The 13,225-nt window shown below is 46.4% G+C and overlaps 1 protein-coding gene and 1 pseudogene across 1 annotated transcript; one reads left to right on the top strand and one right to left on the bottom strand.

Moving 5' to 3' along the window:
* Positions 1-3,246: 3,246 nt before the first annotated feature.
* LOC146336637 (uncharacterized) lies at positions 3,247-12,889 on the top strand. The gene is made up of 5 exons (XM_084817873.1): positions 3,247-3,396; positions 4,441-4,625; positions 5,704-5,886; positions 11,863-11,954; positions 12,696-12,889. Exons 1-5 carry the CDS (start codon positions 3,253-3,255, stop codon positions 12,887-12,889), a joined length of 798 nt encoding a protein of 265 aa, XP_084673999.1. The 5' UTR covers positions 3,247-3,252.
* Positions 5,467-5,579, bottom strand: LOC146336638 (U2 spliceosomal RNA; annotated as a pseudogene).
* Positions 12,890-13,225: the final 336 nt, after the last annotated feature.

Below are 13,225 nucleotides of genomic sequence, written 5' to 3' on the forward strand. Positions count from 1 at the left end.
TTTTTTTTCATCGGAACCTAGGAAGCTGCCTTATCCCAAGTCAGACCATCAGCTCCTTCTAGTCCTGCAGTAACTGACAGGGCTTGAGACTGGAGTCTTTCCTAGCTGTCCTTGGAGATGTCATGTTCTGGCCTAAAGCACGGGGTCCACAGAACAGTAAGGCAGGCTGGCTGTTACAGCACCAAGGAGAGCTCCTAATGAGCAACTTGCCTTTTTAGCTTCAGTTCAAAAGTCTCTTCTCAGGCTCCACCCCTTTCAGGCTCTACCCCTTCCCACAAAGTGGAAACGCTGAAAGGAATAGGCTTCCAGCTGGAGCTCAGCACTCCTGTGTCTCTCCAAGAGCTCATGCAGAGTGCAAAGTGGTTTTTCTTCTCCCAGCCATCTTACAAGTTTCTAGCATCATTATCATCTTTGAGCTTTTCCTATTCAAGCAGTGGGATGGCTGTTGCTGAGATGTCCTTGTTCTTCTTGCTGTTGTATTTTATTATCGTGGGCTATTTTATTGTATGTTCATTAGGTTTTATCGATCTATTCTATTTTGTATTGTTTGCTGCTCTGGATATCCCATAGGTGTGTTTTAGGGATGTCGGAGGAATCTGTTTTGGGGGGCGGAGCTCAATGAGCTTCCTTTGGTTTGGCCCCCTAGACTTCGGCCCATTTTCCACTGCAGAGCCCCACTTGGTCTGTGTGGAGTCGAGCCAGTTTGTGGATTTTCCATGTTCTTTCGTTTGTGCAAATTATCATGGAATTTTGTGCAAATTTGCATAATTTGAGCAAATCGCACAAATTTCAGTCACAGTATGCATAAACTACACAAATTTGTGCAAATCTCTATTTGCACACATTTTGGCTCACCACACAAAAATATGCAAAATGTTTGTACAGTTCAGGGGAAAAGCAACAGCTCAGTCTACAAAGCAAGCCAAGTGGGGCATGCCATCAAACTCCCATCAAGCCAAAAGAGAAATGGATTTCCCAGCAACAGACATCCCTAGTGTGTTTATATTCAATACATTTTTAAAAAAATGGGCCCAAGGTCAGCCAGAAAGTGCCATCATGGAGCAAAATGTCTTGGGCCAGCACTATGGCCTTGTAAATACTATGCATCATTTCTTAGGTTGCAGTAAGGCTGGAGCATGTGGAAGATGTTGTGAAGAAGTTCTTTGGTTTGCACCCAGTTCAAGATACCAAAGAAAGGAACTCCAGGCCGGGATCTCCAGCTGAAACAGCACCCAAAACTCCTCTGAATAAGCCAATGACCAAGAGATTCCGCCGGAGAAATGATCTTCCACCCAAAGAAAGCAAGACAAAGTTAAGAAAGGAGAAGCAGAGCTGCCCAAGGGGACAGTATGATAAGATGAGTGAGTTAGTGAAAAAGGTAACTCAATATGGGATCCATTGGCCCTGTCTTTTTAATTCAGTATTGCCTAGAGCCATTTATGCTTGAGGAATGCTGCTGCCATTCAAGCAGCTCATAGTTAAACTAGGGGATCCATTACCACTAGATGCAGTTATGGCCACCACCTTAGAAGGCCTTAAAAGTAGACTAGACAGCTACACGGAGAACAAGGCTATCAAGTGCTATCAGTCATGATGGATATGTATTATCTCTAGGATCAGAGGGAGTATGCATCTCAATGCCAGTTGTTGGGGAACATGAGCAGAAGGGTGCTGTTGTGCTCATGTCCTGTTTATGGGCTTCCTGTAGGCATCTGGTTGGCCACCATGGGAACAGAATGCCTGACTAGATAGACCTTTCATCCAATCCAGCAAGGCTCTTGATGTTCTTGATAGTGCTGATAGCTAAGTAGAACGTCTAGGTTTAGAGGTAGTGTGTCATGGAATATAAGTTGATGGGTGGGAAAACATAGAAAGAGGGTGATTGTCTTCACGTCTTGCTTGCAGGCATCCCATAAGCATCTCTTGGGCCACTGTGGGAAACAGGATGCCATACTAGACAGGCTATTAATCTCATCCAAGCCAGCAGGTTTCTTCTAATGTTCTTAAGGGTGCAATCCTATCTGTAGTTAGACAGAAAAAAGTCCTACAACTCTCAGCATTCCCCAGCCAGCAGTGAAGTATTTTAAGGCATTGAACTGGCCCCACCCAACCATGCTGTACATTGGGTCCTCCTAGACAGGAAGGGCTATAAATGGCTTCCTATTTGGGGCTGAGATTTTGTCTGAGGAACATCTGCCTTCCTAGGTCTGGTGTATTTTTAGTAGTGCTATGCCAAATTCAATTTTCGGCTTCAATTCGTGGGGGTAAACCAAAAACTCTGCCAAAAGAGGCTGGGGAGGTGTGAATTTCAGATAATTTTATCCTTGGGGAAGGGGTTACCATTTGCCTTTCTAACAGCACAGTCCTATCAATTGCACCCTCGCTGCTCAAATGCCTCTGAACCAAGATTCTTTGGTTACAAGATTCCTTCTTGGCTTCCAAGATTCCTGTGCACTCCTGTCCTGCTTGTGGGTTTCCCATGGGCAGCTGGTTGGCCACTGTGTGAACAGAATGCTGGACTATATTAACCTTGGTCTGATCCAGCAGGGGTCTTCTTATGTTCTTGTGATATCTTGCATCCTGGCCTCTCTGGTCTTCTCCCCTCCATGCCCACCAGAACATCCCTTTTCCTCCTCCTCCAAGGTCGCTTTTCCGACTTGGGAAGGCAGCTTGTATAGTTCTTTCTGTGCCAACTGTGAGTGGGTGGGTGGATCTCTGACTTCCCCTTCCAGGTTGGAGTGCTGTCTCCGACCTTGGAGGGGTTTTCCAAGCTAGAACGAAGACTCCTCAGCCCCCTCCTAAACTTAAAAAGGTAAGCGGAAACCTGGCCCCCTCCCACAGTGAGAAAATTATTTTAAATTCTCCCCCTCCCTGTGAAAAGGGAAGGGAAAAAGCAATGCCTCTTTTGTAGGGAAATTAAAAAATCATGAAAATAGGGGGCAGGGTTCGGCACAGCACTAGTTTTTAGACTGTTCCTTGGCACCCATTCCTGGCTTTATCCCCTCAGTCCAACTCCCTGGCATGACTCCTGGATTATGATTCCTGGCTCCCTCAGATAGCAATCTATGGCTGATACTTGACACAGAGTCCACAGTTTGAGAACCCTGGCACCTTACATACCAATGACACTACTTTTTCTTTCTTCCTTTTTCACAACAGATCTCTTTGGGGTTGTTTCAGAATCCTTTCTAGCAATAGTTGATGAGGTTGCTTCTCTCTCTCTCTCTCTCTCTGCTTCAGTTCTCCAAAAGAATGGGAAAGAAGAAAAAGCCAAAATGTGGTTTGAGCATAAAAATCTTTGGGAATGAGCTTGCCATTCTGGACTGTGGAGATCTCAGAAGTCATGCAAAACACTACTACCTGAACCTGGCTGAACTCATGGTGAAATTGTTAAGGGTAAGAAGATCAGGCATGGTTAGAACAGCCTTTCCCAATAGATATGTTGAACTATATCTTCCATCAGGCCCAGCCTAGCCAGAGGCAGGGATGATGGGAGCTTAGTCAACAACATCTGGAGGGCACAGTGCTGGAGAAAGCTGGGTTAGACTGTTGGCATAGGCTTGGAGACATCCAGGTTGAAATCCCCACTTGGCTGTGCTGGGTAAGTCTGGGTCAGCTACCCTCTCTCAACCTAACCAAGTCATTTCCAACCTGATATCCTCCAGTTTGTACTGGACTGCCATTGGCCATGGTGACTGGGAATTACTGGAGTTGCAGTCTGTATTGATCAGGGGTCCTCATTCTGTCAAGGCCCAGTCAAACTAGATTCTTTTAGATTACCAAGATGAAACAAAGCCACTCGTACAAAAGGACGACAGTTTATTGACAGAAAATAGATGCAGAATAAACATGCAAAGAAAGCTCTCAGTTCTCATCAGCCAATGAAGCTGACACAGCCAGGGTTCTATATGGGTCCCCAAGATAGACAAAAAGTCATTCTATGAGCCACAAGTTTCTCCAGGCTGGTAGCGTGCTTTCCCTCATGGAGCAAGATCAAAGGGCAAAGCCTGCAGGTTGGATTTTATAGGAGCTTCTCTCAAGTTCAGGAGCTGACAGGCTGGTCAGGAGAAGGGGGGCTCTTTTTCCCATGGGAAGCAAATCCCATCTCATCTCTCAGGAGCTGACATCCTCTAGCAGGCCAAAACAGCTCCAAGGTGAAAGCTGCAAATTACCAACCTGTATCACGACTTAACGACTGAACAACATGAAAGGGCTTCTTAATTAAAGTCGCCATCTAGGCCAATCTACACAGGTCTCTAGGTGGCTACCAACAGCACATAGGAATGCTGTGACACCCAGATCTCCCAGTTTGAGTTGCCCAGCATCCAACACGCAGCAGTTGGCCATTTCTGTCCCATTTAGAAATGAGAAATCCTTCTTGCATTGTGATTTTGTGTTCTTATATAATTTCCCTGCCTTCCCATTTCAACCTTCCCATAGGGCCAAGACATCCAGTTTCACAAAAGGCTGAGTTTGGCCACAGAAGAGCTTCTTTTCCCAGCAATCTCCGGCTTGCCGGTCCTACTTGCTTTTAATGCCTCAGCAGCAGTCAATGTGACAATCAAGGGCAATATGGACTTCAGACAACGCAATAATTTTTTTGTCAACGGCTATATCAAGCCAAGGTAGACATCAGCTTTTGGTAGGGGTGTTATCTGATTTCAGGGAGCTTTGGAAACAGGGCTGTTCAACTGAGCTCTGTAAACAGGTTTGATCTGAAATGGGACTATTCTGATTCTATGCATCTTGAGATTTCTTATTTATAAACAGGAGGGCACCAGAGGTGTGCACCAGAAACCCCTCCAGCATTTCACCAATGAAAACAGAGACATCTGTAACACCCCTATTCACCTATCAAGGGTAGTTTAGTAAGACCCATCCATTTCATTATGAGACCTGCAACAAAATGTTGCAGTGTAGAGTGCTCCTGTTCAGGATAGTCCCCATTTTTTTTATTTTATTGATTTGATTTGTACCCCACCTTTCTACCAAGAAAAATGGCACCCACAAAAGTCACCAACCAAATCAATGGACCCACAGAAATTGCAAAAGGCAGGTGATACTCAAAATTTAAAACTATTATTTATGTACTGAAAACATAAGGTACATGTTCACCGAAATGAATTTGCTATTACAAGTAAATGCACAAGGTCTCAAATTAACATAGGACCAATCGTTTCTGAGAATACAACAACCAATTCAAATACATTCAAGAATCTCTCTGTAACAAGGATACATTGATTGCAGACATAGCAACGCTGCAGACACTGATTCTCAAATAATAAGCTACCTCAGGAATGGGAAAGGGTGTAACGTCTACCATACAAAAATGAACACAGTTGAAGAATGTCTCTTTTCAGCAAATAATGATAATAGTAAACAATAGTAATTTTATGTCTACCATACAAAAATGAACACAGTTGAAGAATGCCTCTTTTCAACAAATAATGATAATAGTAAACAATAGTAAATTCTTTCCAAAAAAATCCATTTAATATATAGTCTTCAAATGGAGGAAAGATTAAATTATAAGAACAGATACTGCAACTTGATCTTAGCCAAAAGGTGGAGAAAAGTACAGCTGGCTTGCTCCCAATGCCTCTTCAAGAGATTTATTCATCAACCTAAAATGCCTGTTCATTGACACCCAAACATTTGTCACACTTGACAATGGAGTCTGTATTCCTTTGTACATCTTTGCAGCGCTATCCTTCAGATTTCTGCCCAAATGGGAACAGCGGGAACTCTGGGGAAAACCGGCTTGAGCTGGTCAACTGGATTGAGGTCCTCAACCAGCCTTGATGGAGGGATCCAGGTGAAAAAAGGGAAGGAGTTCAAGGTTTTTCTGAATACTCCCGAAGAATCAATGGAAATTGTTTATTTCAGGTAAAATATGTTGGTAATGCCAACACCTACAGATGTACATCATGGGTGGGCAACTTCTACCCCTCCAGCTGTTGCTGGAATCCAACTCTCATCAGTCCTAGCCAGCATGGCCAATGGTCTGGGATGATGGGACTTATAGTCCAACAACATCTGGAGGGCCACAGGGTCCTCACCCCTGATCTTCACAATGCTCATGTGATAATTATATACTATAATATTATAGTATAACCATGCTAGCCTTCTGTTTACAACATCAAGAATTAAGTGTAGCACACATATAGACTATTTTAGTTGCTCAGTTATTTTAAAAAATTAGCATGAGCTTTTCTGGGTTACAACTAGGGATGTACGGATTGCGGAAAATCCATTTCACCTGCGTTTCATGGATTGTCAAGCACCTTTTGTTCCATCATCTGCCCATCAACAGAATTACATTTTTTTGTTTCTGAATTCATGCAAATTCATACATGCAAAAATGTGCAAATTCTCCCCAAATGCGCATTTTCATACTTTAGCCCATGGGGAAAATGTGCAACTTGGACAATTTTTTTTAAATTGTGTATTTTTCTATGACAAAGTTTGTGCAAAATTCCCAAAGGTTAGAAAAACCGTCTGTGGAAACAACCCGAAAGTAGGGATGGCGGAGAATTTCTCCACGAATCTCAGGGAGGCCGAATGCCAACGCCACCCCCCCTGCCACCCCCGGGATGGGACTTACCTCCTGCAAATGTCCCTGTCGGCGACGGATCCCAGCGGCGGTTCAGCAGGGCCGGGGGCAGCAGCCGGTCTTCCGACCGGCTGCCGCCGCCGCCATTACAAAATAAAGTAAAAAAAAAAAAACACACACGTGATAGGCTACGTAACGATTAACGTAGCCTATCACGGCTAGATTTCGAAAGTCAGCCATAATATGCTATGTAAATCGTTACGTAACCTATCACGGGTGACTTTGGAAAAAAAAAAAAGCGCGTACGCAAATGGCGGTGCCCATGGGCGCTGCCATTTGCATATGCTTTTTTTTTTTTATGTAAATCGTTACGTAGCCTATCACGGGTGTGTTTTTTTTTCACTTTTGTATTTCATGGCCGGGGAGACGGGGCGCTTCTCCCCGGCCTGAATTTCGGCCGGGTGAGGCAGGGCGCCTCCCCCCCCCAGCCTGAATTTCAGCCGGGCGAGGTGGGGCGCCTCCCCCCCGGCCTGAACTTTGGGGGAAGAACCGAAGCGCCTCCCCCCCACCACGAAGCAAGCTGCGGGACGAGGTAAGTGCCTTTCGTACATCCCTACCCGAAAGGGGAAAAGACAGTCTGCTGTGGAATCTGTGGGTCGGATTCATAAAAGTACAAACTCATTTGGTTCCATTGCAGATTTCTCCAATATCCCTAGTTACAACTAGGGGTGTACGAAACCACCCTTACCTGGCTCTGCTGGGTTCCGCTGAGGGGGGGAGGCGCTCCGTCCTTCCCCCCGGAATCCACATTGGGGGGGGAGGTGCTCCGTGCCTCCCCCGGAATCCTGACCGGCCAGCTCCGCTCCGCGGGGATTCCGCAGAGCCGCTGGCCGGCTCCGCCAGCAGTCGGACATCTGGCTGATGGCTAGCAGGGATGCAAATGGCAGCGGCTGTAGCCGTTGCCATTTGCGTCCCTGTATTCAGCCGTGATGGGCTACATAAAGACTTATGTAGCCTATCACGTCTGAGTTAAAAAAAAAAAAAGTACGCAAATGGCGGCAGCTACGGCCGCTGCCATTTGCATTTCTTATTTTTGGCCGTCTTAGTCTACATAAATATTTACGTAGACTAAGATGGCGAAAATAAGGGGGAACGCAAATAGCGTAGCGGGCGCTATTTGCGTTCCCCTTTATTTTCACCGTCTTAGTCTACGTAAATATTTACGTAGACTAAGACGGACAAAAATAAGGAACGCAAATGGCGGCCGTAGCCGCCGCCATTTGCGTACACGTTTTTTTTTTTAAACCCAGACGTGATAGGCTACGTAAGTCTTTACGTCGTCTATCACGAATGGGGGGGGGGAAACAGACTGCAAATGGCGGCAGTGGTGGCAGCCGGTCGGAAGACCAGCCTCCGCCAAAGCCGCCACTGGAGCCGCCACCATCCAGAACATCTGCCCCAGGTAAGTCTCATCCCGGGGGGGTCCACGGGGGGTGGGGGGGTGGCAGGCCGTTCCGTCACAGAGTTTGGGGGGCCGAATGCGCTGGCATTCGGCCTCACCGAGATCCATGGCAGAATTCTCTGACATCCCTAGTTACAACTGACTTTATTAGCTGCTATAGGTGGAACTGGAGGTTTTCAATCCGAAAAGGCTGTTAAACAGGTAGATCTGCAGCAAGCATTCCATGCTTTTAAAGTGACAGTTACAAGCCACAAAGTGCACTAAGTATCTTTCTAAAGTGCATAAGAACCATAGTCCCTAATGAGCCCCTGATTAACACCATCAAATTTCCTTCTCATCTCTTGATCTACAATCTCATGTTTCAAGCAAGCCCCTGATTTCAATTTCTTTAGAATTGTCATCCCGAGGCCCTTGATGGTTATATCCAGGGAGGTGAAAGAGTTCACTGACAGGCTCCTTGAAGTTCTTATGCTTGATGTTTGATTTGTGCAATTATTCACGATACTTTTCTGGGAAGTTTGAGTTCTGTACACTCTTCTGAAAGCTAGAAAGCTTTCGAGAAGATGTAGATTCCAGTGTTGCTGGAAATAAATCAACATGTTTAAATAAACAGGCCTGTCTGTGTGATATGAGCCTGAGAGGGATTTGAACCCACATCTCTGAATCCAGGCCAAGGCAGAAGTCCCCTGATATCTAAAAATATAGTTGTTGTTGTTTATTCGGTCAGTCGCTTCCGACTCTTCGTGACTTCATGGACCAGCCCACGCCAGAGCTTCCTGTCGGCCGTCACCACCCCCAGCTCCCCCAGGGTCGAGTCCGTCACGTCCAGAATATCATCCATCCATCTTGCCCTTGGTCGGCCCCTCTTCCTTTTGCCTTCCACTTTCCCTAGCATCAGCATCTTCTCCAGGGTATCCTGGAGAGATATAGTAAGCTGCTTTATATCAAGGCAGACTATTGGCCCATCTAGCCCAGCATTTTCCACACCAGGGGTGGGGAACCTCCAGCCAGTGAGCCAAATAGGGCCCAAGCAGGCTCCCCATCCAGTCCACCAGCTCCTTTGCCAGGCCCTAGCCACGCTGGGATTCTCTGCTGGGTTTTCCCTAGCTCAGCTCTGCAGAAAGGCAGCCCTTTCTGTAAGGCTGAGCTAGGAACTGACTATGTAGGGGGTGAGGCTTTGGGAAGGAGGCACCCTCCCCCTGATGTCATCCGGACTGCAGGCTTTGTCCCCTGGAGCTGAAACAATTCCCCACCTTTGGTCTACACTGAATGGCAGCAGCTCTCCAGAGTCTTTTCCCAGCCCTTCTGGGAGATGCTGGGGCTTGATCCTGGGAGCTTCTGTAGGCACAGTACGGGCCTTACCACTGAGCTATGGACCTTCCCCAAGCTTTGGGAAAATCCACAATTTGGGGAATGGGAGTGACCATCCGCAACTCAAGACAAACACCAGATCTTTCATCAGCAATTGCTATCAAAGGCTGGGCTCATCTTTTGTTTATACACACATGCACGCGCGCGCGCGCACACACACATGTTTTGTTAAGGGCTTTCCATGTTCACACAAGCTCAAAAATGCCAGGAAATTGTGTTATTTAGGCAATATGCATAGAGCAAGGGTGTAAAACCTCAGGAACCAAATCCAGCCCACCTGGGGGGGTCCCAATCCAGCTCTCCAGATTTCCCCAGATGGGTGCACCCCTTCCCCTGACCACCAAACATTTGGTGCATTCCCAGCTTTTGCAGTTTTTTTCCCCCCATTCTAAAAGGTTGAAATGCCTCTCCTAGGGCCTAGTTACTGACAGGAAGAGCTTTAAGTTAAACTGGCTTTAAGTTAAGCTGTAAGTTAAACTGGCTTTAAGTTAAACTGGCTTTAAGTTAAGCTTTAAGTGAAATGACTCTCCTAAGGCTCAGTTACTGTCAGGAAGGGCTTTAAGCTCAACTGGGTGGTATGTTTGGTCTTTTAGCCCATTTTGCCTTCAGCGCCCACCACCACCACTGGAATGCCCCCCCCCCTGAATTTGAATTCAGCTCTAGGGCTGAATGACATTCCACAGGCCTAGGGAAGTATGGATCTTGTAAAATCCATTCCATCTGCATTTTGCAGATAGTCAGGTTCCTTCTGTTCTACCATCCACTCATCGGCAGAATTGGATTTTTCCCAATTTCCCAATTTGCACAAATTCACATTTGCACTTACAAATATTTTTCTACGACTCCATTTGCATAAAATTCTGGAAAGGTTTTTTTAAAATGGTCTGCACGTCAGCAGAATCCGTGCAACTCAGGAAAAGATGGTCCGCTATGGAATCCACAGGTCAGATTCATAGAAATCTGAACTTATTTGATTCCGTTGCAGATTTCTCTGACATCCCTGCAGCCCTGGCATGGTTTCCTATGCAGTTAGTTCCAGCTCCACCACTACCTTGGTGCTTGATTGATGTCAGTGGCAGAGTGGGGGACCAAAGTCCCAGATTTGTCTGTTCACTGCAATAGACATATGGAGTCTATGCAACTGCAGCTGTCATGCAACTGAAGTCACCATTTTACATTGCAAATATCCAACTGGCACCCAGTATCATCCATATAAAATGATAGTGTTGGAAGGGATCTGCCCCACTATTATTTATGCTAGCTGGCAATTGCTCTTCAGGGTCCTTGGCTAAGATCTTTTCCATCATCTGCTACCAGATCTTGTTCATTGCAGGTGCCAGGCCCAGGAATGGACCTTGGGACCTTCTGCATTCAAAGCATGTGCTCTACAACTGAGCTATGGTCCCTTCCCTAAGCACTGGTTAGAAAGATGGACGAAGGCCAATGTGATTTTAGATGATGTATGAAAATTTAGGGATGTACGAAAGTTCCGCCATGGATCTTGGGGAGGCTGAATGCCAGCGCATTCAGCCCCCCGAAATCGGTGGCGGAACGGCCCACCCCCACCCCCCGCCACCCCCCCAGGACGGGACTTACCTTGGGCGGATCTTCCTGGCGGTGGCGGCGGCGGTTCGGCGGTAGTTCGGCGGTGGCGGTGGCTGCCGGTCTTCCGACCAGCTGCCGCCGCCACCATTTCCAGGTTAAAACAAAAACAAAAACAAAAAAAGTGATAGGCTACGTAAAGATTTACATAGCCTATCACGGCTAGATTAAAAAAAAGCACCGTGATAGGCTATGTAAATGTTTACGTAGCCTATCACGGCTGACTTAAAAAAACACACACACACACACGTGCGTACGCAAATGGCGGCGGCCATGGCTGCCGCCATTTGCGTTCCTTATTTTGGCACGTCTTAGTCTATGTAAACATTTACGTAGACTAAGACGGCGAAAATAAGGGGAACGCAAATAGCGTAGATGCTACGCTATTTGCATTCCCCTTATTTTCGCCGTCTTAGTCTACATAAATGTTTATGTAGACTAAGACGTGCCAAAATAAGGAACGCAAATGGCGGCGGCCATGGCCGCCGCCATTTCCGTACGCACGTGTTTGTTTGTTTTTTAAGTCAGCCGTGATAGGCTACGTAAACATTTATGTAGCCTATCATGGCTGACTGCAGGCACGCAAACGGCGGCGGCTACGGCTGCCGCCATTTGTGTCCCTGCTAGCCAGCGGCTGGATGTCCGGCTGCTGGCGGAGCCAGCCGGCGGCTCCGCAGAATCGCTGCCAGGATTCCAGGGGGGGGGGGAGGAACAGAGCGCCTCCCCCCCAGCGAGGATTCCGGGGGGAGGGATGGAACGCCTCCCCCCCACACCATCAGCATAATCCCCGAAAGGTAATTGATTTCCGTACATCCCTATGAAAAATTACAGAACAAACTGAATTGCCATCATTGTTTTTCCTTCTTTATTACAGCTCTAAACTGTACGTAAGAACAGCAGATGAAACAGAAACTGTTGACAGTTTCCCAGACCACGTCGAGAATAAATTGTGCACAAATGAAGATGGTAAGGAGTCTGGAAACATCCATGTCTAATATCTAGCAACCAGTTGTTACATCACTCTTCAACAGAGTTGGAAGCAAGTTGGTTCTGAAGCACCACATTCCCCTAAATTCTTGTTGTGTGCCAAAAATGGAATCTGCAAATGAGGCTGTAGAAGGCTATGGCAAGAAAAGAAGAATAGGACTGAAATCAATTTGGGGAAGTAACCCCCCCCCCCCAATATCCTAACGCAAACTTACTGGCAAAATAGTTATGCAATCAAAAATTCAGCATAGGACTGGTTAAAAGGTTCAGAGGTTCCTGCTCATACATAAGGATGGACAAATCTGTTGATTTCAGTTTTTGCTTAGTTTCTCATTTTTCCACCCTTAAGTTTGTTTTATCCCATTTCTGCATATTTACATATACGTGTGTGTGTGTGTGTGTGTGTGTGTGTACAGGCATGTGCATGAAAATGAGTGCATTTTTGTGTGCATTTTCCCAATATAATGCATTTTTGTAGGATATTTTCACCAATATCTTGCATCTTTGTGCACACTTTTACACAGTTTTGTGTGCATTTTTTGATTGGAGAACTGCATCACAAAAGTCAGAAACATGCAAATCCCAGTTTCACTTTCCATATTGATTCAGGAAGTGCGAATTAGGTGCGTTCACATTAAAATGTGAACCAGGTTAATGTCTCCTGCATTCCTACGCATACCAGATTGCCTGTTTGCCATGTAATGTCATGCCCCACTGGAGGAATCTCCTCAAAGGAGGAGCTCGAGCTGCCAGAGGAAAACAGTATCAAGGAGCAGCCCATGCCAGAAGACCAGAAGGATCCTGGGCCCTTGGGAGAGATAGCTGCAGGTCCATCCTTGCAAGAGGAGGGGAACCACCTCCTAGCCCCTGAAAGCAGTGTCCTCTCAATAGGCAGGCCAGAAGGACACCAGTGAGGAGTACCTGGTTACAAAGGAACACTTTGGTTAATCCAAGAGAACATAATTGTTATTTGTAAGGAAGATGTTATGTGTCCTGCTAAAGCCAGGTCAGGCTCAGTCCTGGGGCAGTCTATGGGGCAAATCCCTATAGCAAGGTCAAAAGCAGGGGGTTGGACTCGATGGCCTTGTAGGCCCCTTCCAACCCTACTATTCTATGATTCTATGACTTCTCATGAGCAGGACCATCCTCACAAGGAGGACGTCTTCCAGAAGCCTCTAACATCATGCAGCTGAGTCCTGGGTGGGGCTCTAGAAGCTGCAGCTTATAAGCCTCCAGTTAAGACCTGCCAA

Source organism: Heloderma suspectum, chromosome 12, assembly GCF_057233095.1.
Source record: "Heloderma suspectum isolate Gila_16-S chromosome 12, 16-S_ref, whole genome shotgun sequence".
NCBI classification, from domain to species: domain Eukaryota; kingdom Metazoa; phylum Chordata; class Lepidosauria; order Squamata; family Helodermatidae; genus Heloderma; species Heloderma suspectum.